General features: G+C 42.2%; 2 protein-coding genes across 3 annotated transcripts; both read left to right on the forward strand.

Annotated features, from left to right (window-relative positions):
* Nucleotides 1–1,467: 1,467 nt before the first annotated feature.
* LOC133849359 (peptide transporter family 1) lies at nucleotides 1,468–9,706 on the forward strand. Of its 2 annotated transcripts, XM_062285388.1 has the most exons (6): nucleotides 1,468–1,630; nucleotides 2,065–2,147; nucleotides 6,762–7,057; nucleotides 7,146–7,224; nucleotides 7,296–8,299; nucleotides 8,493–9,706. In XM_062285388.1, the coding sequence occupies exons 2-6, from the start codon at nucleotides 2,129–2,131 to the stop codon at nucleotides 9,471–9,473; spliced, it is 2,379 nt and encodes a 792-aa protein (XP_062141372.1). In that variant the 5' UTR covers nucleotides 1,468–1,630; nucleotides 2,065–2,128; the 3' UTR covers nucleotides 9,474–9,706. The 2 variants fall into 2 exon arrangements, with proteins under 2 accessions (XP_062141372.1, XP_062141371.1); XM_062285387.1 differs by lacking the exons at nucleotides 1,468–1,630; nucleotides 2,065–2,147 and adding an exon at nucleotides 6,606–6,654.
* LOC133848811 (solute carrier family 15 member 1-like) lies at nucleotides 9,496–11,441 on the forward strand. Its single transcript, XM_062284505.1, has 3 exons — nucleotides 9,496–9,591; nucleotides 10,312–10,519; nucleotides 10,576–11,441. Exons 1-3 carry the CDS (start codon nucleotides 9,496–9,498, stop codon nucleotides 11,337–11,339), a joined length of 1,068 nt encoding a protein of 355 aa, XP_062140489.1. The 3' UTR covers nucleotides 11,340–11,441.
* The last annotated feature ends 157 nt before the right edge of the window (nucleotides 11,442–11,598 follow it).

Raw genomic sequence — 11,598 nt, forward strand, 5'->3', positions numbered from 1 at the left:
CACCCTGATGGCGTGCAATCTCAAGTCAAGTCTCAAGTTGGTATAGTCGAGAGCTCATGACCAAATGACAATCGTTAAATCGAAAGCAAAAATAACAGCAAAAAAAAACAAACAAAAAACAAAAAACAAAAAAGGAAAATGAAAACGACAACAAAGTGGTTAATAAATCGCTTACAGCACCTAATAACAGTGTCACACAATGCAATAGTCATGTTTTTTTACCCATATAACAACGCACACACATCTACATATGTTTGTGCGTTGGGCGGCATGTGTTAATCTTTGTGGGTATTATTATAGCGTCGCAATCGTAAATACTATTCACACTTATCGGTAGAACGATTAAGTTCATAAAACAAAATCGGTTGTCGCGCAGGGGATCGAAATGGAATCGGTTCGAAACTAGAAACGAGTTGATTTGATCGCAATTGATTAAGTCACTAAATGCCCCACCTGATCAAGGATTGGCAAAACTTTAAAGAGTGTGAATATTTATGGGCTAAGGGAATCGAGAGTTGTGTGACATAACCTCACAAAAAACTCTACTGCGCTGCACACCATAAACGCATCTCACACACACACACACATATATATACTACACTCTGATATCTTGGAAATTATCTAAACTAGTTGAGATAAGCAATGAATTGACACGAAAATATTTAATTAATGACGCCGCAGACACGACTCTCGACACGACGACGAGGCTGCTGTTTACCAGATAACACCAGCCTGCCCCGATATTGGATTCCCCCCTTTGTCAAGTACTCTATATATGTATATGGAGAGCACAGAGATGAAAATAGATGTTGATGTGTCGATTCTTCTATAGCGAAGACGATTAGAGAAGGATTTATATATTTAAAAGATGCATGTGCAACGATACTATATCGATAGTATGTGCTTCTTTCATGATCTCTAGATTGTAGTTCATCTTTAGTTGATTTAAATAGAGATGAGCAATGCTCTATCGACGATGATTTGCGCTACCACTGAGATCTGTGCTGGATTAGAGGCTTTAGAGACTTTCGACCGGTTCGATTGGCCCATAAATTAACGCAAGTTGTGAAGGACGCGGGCGGGCATTATAAATAAGTGCGAGTACTTCAGCTGGTCGGTAGCGATAAGCTGATAAGCCAACTAACGGAGTTGCGGCTTATCAGCATTGTACACGTTGCGCTACAATCCAAGTTCCCAAGTACCCCATCAATTGCACAGCCCAAACGATTAATGGCTAATGCCTAAATGGCCAGGCAGGTGGGCGAAAAAGACGAAGAGCAGAACTGTTTGGGGGAGGAGGGAAAGGCAGCGACGACGCCTTCACACGGCACGCGCGCAGTCGCAGTCGAAGTCGAAGTCGCGTTGCGTTGCGTTGCGTCGCTTCTCGTCTCGTCTCGTCTCGCAGTCGCTGCCTGCTAATGATTGACTGACTGCGACGCTGACGTTAACAACGACGCGACGGCTTCTTAGTTGACTTACACACATCGGACATCAGTCAGTTGATCGCCGTTGGCGGACTTGGACGCGCATCGCTTCGCTTCGACTTCGCGTTCCTATCGATTACGATTTCGTTTCGATTCATTTTGTTTGTGCTCTGCCGTTGCATCTATGTTTAAATGTTTATTTTAATGTGAGTTGCTAAAGTAACCGAAACTTAGCTCGTTATTTGTGTTCACTGTTTTTTTTGGTTGTTTTCTTTTTTCTTTGCAATTTGTTTTAATTCGGTCGAACTTTTATAATGAACGCTAAATAATTCACTTGTTTGTTGTTTCAACTTTTCATGATACTTAATTATTGTTTTGCTTTACGAGCTTCCTTTTCGGTGACCGCTTTACGTGCTAATTACGATCAAAAACCAAAAAAAAAAAAATAAAACAAAAAAAAAAGAGAATAACTTATTCAGTTGAACGTCCCATGAGTTTACTTTTCGACCTGTTTTATATTTTTTTATGTTTCACACAAATTGTTTCTTTTTTTGGAATTTTTGATTCAATTGTGTTTTTTGTTTTTCGGAAATTTTGCAAAAATATCGAGTTCTGATTTCTCTTTCTCTTCAATTTCAAGTGTCGCAAAACGGATGTGAAGTGAATACAACCCGATTTGAAGAGCAAGAAGCCCCGACATCAACATGCCGGATAATGATAATGGTATTAGTTCATTTAACTTTAACGATAAACCTCCCTGCCCACCCTTTAAAAGGACTCTGCAATTATCGATAAATTACGGATTGAGTTTCGAACTGTTTGTGTATCTGTAAATCTATTCCACTATCATGCTCAACACGCAGATTAGATTCGCCAGTATCTGCAATAATATAATAGGCGATTAGCTATTAATTCATCGTTTTGCAATTTTGATATGATGAGTTTGCATAGTTTCCAAGAACCCGCAAATCTATCGTACTGCGGTAATCTTATCGTTCGCCAAAGAACGAGAGCGATAAGTGCCGTGTGTTCAAGTGTTTAGAGGATGATGATGGTGCACCATAGCGTGACTTTGCTGTAGCTCGAGTTGGCTGCGCGTTTCGCTTTCGCAAACCAATTCCAAATTTGGAAAAATAGGCACAGCTTGGCTTATGGCATGTACTTTGATGACTTGCAGCACTCGATCGGTCGATCGATTGATCAAACGATCGATAGTAATCAACTATCGAGTATTTTGCATTCTTTTAACGTGATGGAACCATGATCGATAGTAATAAGCTCTCGAGTGTTTTGTATTCCTCGTAGCTTGATGAAAGTATCTAATAGATCGATTAATCAATCGATAGTAATCAGTTGTCGAGTATTTTGTATTCTTTTAACTTGACGAAACTAATCAATAGATCGATTGATCTATCAATAGTAATGAACCATGCAGTATTTTGTATTCTTTTAACTATCCACTAGAGCACGTCAATTCTAGCACACAGGTGGCGCCGGTAAATGTCAATTGCATTTGCAATCAGATTTACGGGGCCATAACTTCAAAATTGGCTATATTGTTAAAGGCATTAGGAATAATTGCCTTTGGTATTCCCCACCACAAGTGACGGGGTGTTAGCTAATTCTAATTTCCGATAGCCACATGACTAATTGTTGTTGCAATCTGGCTGACGAATCGCTCAGAGACTGCTATTGAGAGTTGCATTATTATAAATGCGGATGCAAATGCTCAGATTTGTGTGGATCTCTGACTCTATGATGCCAAGATACCCTGTGATGCATATATGATGATAATGATAATGATATAAAGTTAGTCTGAAACATGGATAGGTAGGTTCTTTTTTCATTCTTTAGACTTGCTTTAAAAATTATCGAATAATGCGAATAACAGGGTATTACTTCTGTCGAGCATACCCTAAACTCCACACAGTTTGACTAGCTGCTGCTCAATTAGTCATTAACCATAAAGTTGTAATTAAGTCGAGTGGAGTCGAATCATTACATCCGCCGGCAGAACTTGCCAAAAACTGAGAACTGCTACCGATAAGCTTTTGCTATTGCTATTGTGTTGTTGTTGTCGTTGTATCTGTACCTGAACCTAGCAATTAAGTGTAACAAGTCAATCAGTTGGTTGTGCAAGAGTGTGCGAGTGTTGTATCTGTCAAAAAGTTTGCAACATTTGCGATTGCGAGTATTACGAAGAATGCTGAGCGGGAAAGTACGTACCATAAAAGAGGAGAAGGGGTCTGACTCTTTTTTTGTTGTTGTTTGTCTAGAAATATTATCGCACTTGGCATTAAGGATCCAATAAATATGGCAAGAGTCACAAAGCGTCGGCTTAATCGCTTGTAAATCAGTTAAACGCCAACAGCAGGCAATTGCGACAATAGTTAACAAACATACGGATAACCGTCAATGCCCAATAATGCTTGATAGAGAGACGATAGATGATTTCTCTGATACCAACGACAATCGCTCGCCAAAATCACCCCGTCATATGCAATAAATACTCTTATGCAAAGATATACCTACATAATATATATGTGTGGCTGTATATATAGACCTGAACTCAGCTGCTAGAAATTTACGACCCTCTAGTTGTTCGTTTAAGTGGTAATCACAAAGCGATTCCATATCGATATGGATGTCGAATATAGTCGGTACTAGTTAGCGAGAACACTCATTATACCCACTCGCACGTCCGCCTCCAAAATAATATATACTATATGGTATATATATGGTATCTATATACTGACGAGCAAAACTTGAACACGAGTTCAATACTCCAATTTCAAAACTCAGTTTCTTCTATTCTAAATTATGCACGCTACAAAATCTTAGTCTTGTTTTGTTGATATATTCATACACTACATTTCTATATAATAGGAATCAAAAAAGAAATCGAATCGAATTAGTTAGCATATACAATTGTCCTCCACAATTCTTTCATTCACTGATTAAACTTAGAAAGTGCAACCTTTTAAATGTTTTCCTCATTAAACGTGGATGCACTTGATTAGCAACCACATAAAAAACTTATATAAAAACAAAATCAACGTGGGCGAAGCTGCAGGCTTAAGCTTTTATATACCTATTATACGACACCCTTTCTTTATTTCACCTGCCTATTACTCGACCACAAATTAGATTTAGCACCTGGAAGTCATCTACGAAATTGATTGTTCCCCATGTAATTTAAAAATAGAACAACTTGGCAGTAAAAAACAAATAAGAAAGCTATACTCGAGTGCTCAACTGTAAAATACCCTACCTATTTTGAAAAAAGCAAAGCAGTGCCATATTTGTTTTAAAATATACCAAATTAATATACCAACGGATATATTCGGTATATTTATGTAGTACTGCATTCAAAATATACCGTAGAGTACCAACTATAAGAGATTATCGGCCAAATTTATCTAAAAAATACCAAATTAATATACCGCAGAAATACTAACGGCTACATTTGGTATAATGAAATTATACAACACTCAAAATAAATCGATTGAAATATCTATCAGTCAAATTGTCATACACAAGTTATTCTAAATGACATCTAAAATTTTTATCCGATCACAGCCAAATACTATAGTTATTATACATATATATTGTACTATATATATACTCTATACCGATTCGATTTTTGTCGACTCGAAACAAACTTGATCTTCATGCAAACATTACAACTGCTGTCGAAAAATAGTTATGTTTACACGGCGGACGGATAGACGGACATGGATATATAATATAATAAAGAATATATTAATATGATCGTAGATGACTCCTACTGCCTGTTACATTCGTTCTAGTATTCCAATTTAACTTCGAGTTGTAGTATGAAATATTCAAAAATCATTTATTTCCTTTTATTATTTTGTGATGTTTCGTAGAGATGATTTTTTATGAATGAATACATAGCCAAGGAGCTTCATTTGATAATCGAGCAATTCATACGACATTGGCCTACTTGAGGGCCCTGAAGTTCTATGAATGAAACTGATCGATTAACCGAGTTATCAGCGTCAATCGGCAATCGACAGCGACAATGTGTTGTTAATGTCCCTATCATTGGGCATTGGGCATTGGGCTAGCCACACATTCGAATTTAAATTCGCATTCACATTTCAATTCGCATATAAATTTACAATCGCATTCACATTTGCGATGTTTTATTTCAATTTAACATGTTTCGGCCAAGTTTGTTGATAGTTCCGACTGCGACTGCGACTGCGACATGTTGGCTGCCCCGACTTCAAACATTTTGCCGCAACGCGATACCAAGGCTGATAAGCACTTCTCTGATATGCATACGAGCACTCATAACAATGCCATTCAGCGGGTAATCATTTAGGCATCCGGGCAGAGGGGTTGGGGGAGCCACTAAAATTGGAGTAGCTCCACATTATTTGGACGTTCGCTTGTTTATGGCCCCAATGTGTGATGCGACATTAAACTCCCTGACTATGTGCGACTATTTTAGGCAATAACAATAAATGTTTATCGGGCGACAAGCGATTAACTTAGCGTCCCTCCACTGGCCAGGGGAAGCGAGGGCGTGTAGACTGGAGGCTGTTGGCTAAGCTGGCAGGAAGTGAGCGTCCTTGACTCAAGTGGTTGCCATAAAACTACGTGCGCATTCTCAACTGCGTCTACGAAGCTTTCGAAAGTTGACTGATATAGAACTCCGGGTGTACGCTAGCAACTTAGCTGCTTGCTATGGAGCAATTGAAAGCTACCTGCTACGGCACTGACAACAGATTGACAATCGAAAGCTGGCTGCTAATTCAATTCGCCAAACGGACCGAAACATTAAAGCAGAAGATTTATGGGATGCATTCAACATGCGTTATCCATTTATGATGGCAAACATCCATAAATACCCCATATCCCAGTCTCAGTCTCAGTCACAGACCCAGACCCGGACTATATATAGAGTGACAGCCAGCAACTGTGACTGTGACAAGTGACAAGCCAAATGCCTATAGATTTATGAAGCACACACATCAAATTCTCACTCACGTTCATTATATGCGAGTAAGATCATAAGATCTTAGTCAAGTGCTAAGCAGGGCGCGTTACGCGCAACAAATCTCAATTCAGATGAAGAGATTTGGTGTATAAGGCGATCTGCGTTTCGCTTTCTGATGAAATTTGAGACAATATCAATTTGTGTTGCTCTGATAGCTTGCAATCATCATGGCGAACCCGGCGGAGACAGTTCCGCTTCTAGGTGGCTCTCTTTACTACTACTTTGCCTCATACTGATTCTCTCACTCTGATCCTGACCAAGCGGGAACGTTCTCTAATCCCCAAGGACTATTCTCTCTACACTTGCAGAAATCAAACCCGCAGAGGCCAGCACAGATGCTGCTGCAGAACCTGCACCTGCAACTACCTCCCCAGCAGCTGCGGTAGCTGATCAGCCCGAGACAAAATCAGAGGTTGTTGAGGCCACCAAGCCAGCAGCAGAAGCAGCAAGCGAGCCTCTATCTGAGGCAGAGCCGGCAACGAATGGCAAAGCCAGAAAGTTGTCCGACGTAGACGAATCGCCGCAGGAGCCAAAGAAAAATGGCGGTGAACTAGTCGAGAGTAATAACTTTTCTAATGCTGTCGAGGCAGAGGGTCAGGAAAAGGTAAGTTCACATCGATATTGGACATCGCTAACCCACACCCGACCAGACCAAACCAGACTCTAACTCTGTTCTCTGATCATCGTTGCAGAAACTGCCCTATCCCAAGTCCGTGTTCTTTATCATCAGCAACGAATTCTGCGAACGATTCAACTACTATGGCATGCGCAGTAAGTAGCCTCGAATTGCTCCTTCATATTCCTGGCGTCCGTTCCTTTTCTAAAACAAAGTTTCCTTGCAGCTGTCCTGGTGCTCTATCTGAGCCGTCAATTGGGCTACTCCGAAGATACGGCGACTGTTGTGTTTCACGTTTTTACCATGTTTGTGTACTTCTTGTGTGTATTTGGTGCCATTATTTCGGACTCCTGGCTGGGCAAATTCAAGACTATATTGTACTTATCCCTCGTCTACATCTGTGGCTCGGTTCTTCTCACTCTCGGCGCTATTGGACCCCTAAATCTGCCGGTGGAAACGTTCACCATACTCGGTTTAGCGCTCATTGCGCTCGGTTCGGGTGGCATAAAACCTTGTGTCTCCGCATTTGGCGGCGATCAGTTCAAGGTCCCCGAGCAGGTGAAACAGATCACATCGTTCTTCTCGCTCTTCTACTTCTCGATCAATGCGGGCTCATTGATCTCGACAACAGTGACGCCAATTTTGCGTGAGGATGTCCATTGTTTCGATGACAACAACTGCTTCCCCTTGGCCTTCGGTGTACCCGCCATTCTGATGATTGTCTCCGTGCTGATCTTTGTTCTCGGTCGACCACTGTACAAGATCAAACCGCCGGCAGGAAACATGGTGGTGCTGGTGAGCAGCACAATCTGGACAGCAATCAGGACTAAGTGCAAGGAGAAGAAGACCAATCCACGCGAACACTGGCTCGACTATGCGGATAAGAAGTACGATCGCCAGATGATCGACGATGTTAAGGTGCTGATGCGTGTCCTCTTCCTTTATCTGCCGCTGCCCGTCTTCTGGGCACTGTTCGATCAGCAAGGCTCCCGCTGGACTTTCCAGGCCACACGCATGGACGGCGACATGGGCTCGTGGGATCTGAAACCGGATCAGCTGCAGGTGCTGAATCCGTTGCTTATTCTTGTCTTCATTCCACTCTACGATGTCGCCTTTTATCCCGCTTTGCGACTTGTTGGCATCCGGCGTCCACTGCAAAAGCTTACCATGGGCGGCATTTTGGCTGGCATTGCGTTTATCATTTCCGGCATTGTGGAGTTGAATCTGGAGGTGAGTCTGCTTACATCACTAACGTCTTGCGTCTTCGTATCGATGTCAACTATGCACCAACTGCTGTTACAGCTGCTGTTATCTTCTCCTGCTTTACACTCTTTCTATCTTTTTTTTGTCTCTTTTTCGTCTCATTGCACGCCCATTGTCGCTATCGCTGTTGCTGTTGCTGTTGCTGTCGCTGTCGATGTAGAAAACCTATCCCGTATTGCCCTACAGTCACAACACCCAACTGCGCGTCTACAACACCGAGAATTGCGCCTACCATTTCGAGACCAATCTGACCAGTATTCCCAGCTTCGATGTGGAGCCCTCTAGTGTCTACACAAAAACTGATGTCTGGCTAAACGATGTGCCCACTTATCTGCAATACACAATCACGCCGGGAGCCGGCTGTCCCGAATATGAGGGTGGCACTCACCGCCTGACCGACAACACCGCCTGGTCCTTGTTCCTCAATTCGGGGAATAAAACAGGCCCTGCAACTTTCTGGGAGGAGGACTTTGTGAACAAACCCTCCGACAGTTATCCCCTCGTTCGTACCGTGGCCAATTTAGTGCAAGAGCGTGAGATCAAATGGGTGAGCAGCAAGAACTCTTACGAGGCCACCGAGACGAATTTAACTCGAGTGAACTCCAACAACTACGATGTGTACATCGACGGTACGCCCTACGGTAACTTCCGCATTCACACCGGCGGTGTTTATACGCTCCTCATCAAGGAGAATCCCATTGGCGTCTATGAGCTGACGCTACACGAGGTGACCGAGTCCAATTCAATGAACATTCTCTGGCTCATACCACAGTATGTTGTGATGACCCTCGGAGAAGTGATGTTCTCGGTGACGGGTCTTGAGTTCTCGTATGCCCAAGCGCCGCCCAGCATGAAGTCTGTGCTGCAGGCATGTTGGCTCCTCACTGTCGCCTTTGGCAATGTTATTGTTGTGATCATTGCGGAAGCAGCGCTCTTCGATTCACAGGCCAGTGAATTTTTCCTATTCGCCGGTCTCATGTTCATCGACATGCTGATCTTTATGTTCATGGCGTACAACTACAAGCCCAACGATCCTAACAAGAAGAACGAGGAGATTGAACCGTTGACCGGCGATGCGAATAAACAGATCGAACCGCTGTCAACGGGCGTTCCCAACAAGGCACTGGAGGTCAACGAGTAGAGCTCATGTTCTCCGCCCAATTATGTTGTGTATTATATCAAAATTGTCCATTCCCATTCCCATTCTATTTCCCATCCTAATCCTAATCCCACACTCCTTGTGCGTGTCCATTTACAATGTAAGTGAAGCTCCTCTGCTCGCGTCTGCGAGCTGTTTGTTGAATATATATGACAAGACATACGTATTAACTAAACTAATCTAAATACAAATAAAAGAAACTTGTAATCATATAAGTACATGTGTTTCTCCTTCTTCCTTTTCAATTCGTATCGTTTCGCTTCGTTTGTTTGTCTCTTCGGCACTCAAATCTTAAGCTGTTCTATCTTATCTACAATCTATCCAGTCCTATCTGTGTTTGTATGTGAGCACAATCTTTTTGACGTCAAGGTGCTAATTGCTGCCAAGTCTCAGAGTTTCTCTAAAGTTGAGGGTGTGTTCCTCCTTAACAGTTATATATTATTTGATATTTCTATAATATTTGTAATGTTATTTCTCGACTAGAACGATTAGACTATAGCCACAAATTTTGTGCAATAATGAATTTCCCTGATGCAATGCAAAATAAAACCTTATTATAGAGTTAAGGAAATGACTATGGCCTAAAGTGTATAAAAAGGATAGTTCAATCAAAAAGAATGATTTGAAACTACAATTCCGTTAAAGATCTATTGTTAAGGAAATGATTATGGTCTAAAGTGTATAAAATGGATAGTTCAATCAAAAGAAATGATTTTAAACTACAATTCCGTTAAAGATCTATTGAAAGTCTGATTTAAAACATAAACAATCAATATTTTCTCCACCCTCTCCTTAATCCTCCCCTAACTAATCTTCACAGCGCACTTATCCGGTCATTCCCGAGGAAGGCAGCACGCAAGTGCGCATCTTCAGCGGCATTCACGGCTGCAATTACCGGGTAAGCACCAACATTGGCTCTGGCCTCAACTTCACCCTGCAGGGCATCGACTTTTACTCAAGTGGCAACATTGCCACAAATCTAGACGGCACTTTCTCCCTTGACTATACGATCGAATCACTGACACAAGGTAACAAAATATGTGATGCACTTACCCCATTCAATCTGTCAATCTCCTGTCCGCAGGCTGTCCACAGTTGGACTCTGGCAATCAGCTGTTGAGTGAGGCAACGGCGCACACGTTGTTCCTGCGACCACAACAGAGCGTGACCAAACACTGGTATGAGGATGAGTTGCAAAAGTCCAACAAATCGCTGGCTTTAGTGCGCACCTTGGCCAATTTGCCAGCCACAACACGTATTATATGGCGCGAAGTCAAGACAGGCAACACTGCCTTAGAGCTGCTCGCTCGTCATCACGATCTGTACGAGCTAAACACTATCGAGTACGAGGTGTTGCATGGCCAGGTGCTGATCCATCAGCAGCGTCTGCGTCCCGGCGGTGTTTATGCCCTCGTCATTGGCCAGGAGAGCGCTAATGGCTTCGTGTCACGCATGTTCGAGGTGACGGAGCCCAATTCGATGAGCATGCTCTGGCTGATTCCCCAGTATGTGGTGATGACGCTGGGCGAGGTTATGTTCTCGGTAACGGGTTTGGTGTTCTCGTATTCGCAGGCGCCGCGCAGCATGAAGTCGCTAATCCAGGCCTTCTGGCTGCTTACGGTCGCCTTTGGTAATATCATTGTGGTGGTGGTTGCGGAATTGAAGTTCTTTCAGTCGCAGGCGAATGAGTTCTTCCTTTTTGCCGGCCTGATGTTTGTCGATATGCTGATCTTCATGTGGTTCGCCTGTTACTACAAGACCTATGACGAGAATACCGCTCCCAAGCTGCATAGCGAGTCAAAGCCCGGCCAGCGAAAACTTATAAAGCCCCAACATTACTCTGAGTAGAATGGGACGCGTTCTTTTCTATCTGGTTTGAATACTATATGCACCTGTTAAAATATAAATATGTACAATAATTAAAAAAATATATAATTATCACAACCTGCATTCATATTAAAGCTTATTTATGTACCATATATACATATATATAAAAAAAACAAAAGATAAACAAGCATTCAAAGATTCAACGGAACTAATTGTAGATGTATCGATATACACCACATACTTTCGATAATTCGTTACAGTTTTATAAGCATCGCATGAC

The sequence above is a fragment of the Drosophila sulfurigaster genome, chromosome X, assembly GCF_023558435.1.
Source record: "Drosophila sulfurigaster albostrigata strain 15112-1811.04 chromosome X, ASM2355843v2, whole genome shotgun sequence".
Lineage (NCBI taxonomy): Eukaryota > Metazoa > Arthropoda > Insecta > Diptera > Drosophilidae > Drosophila > Drosophila sulfurigaster.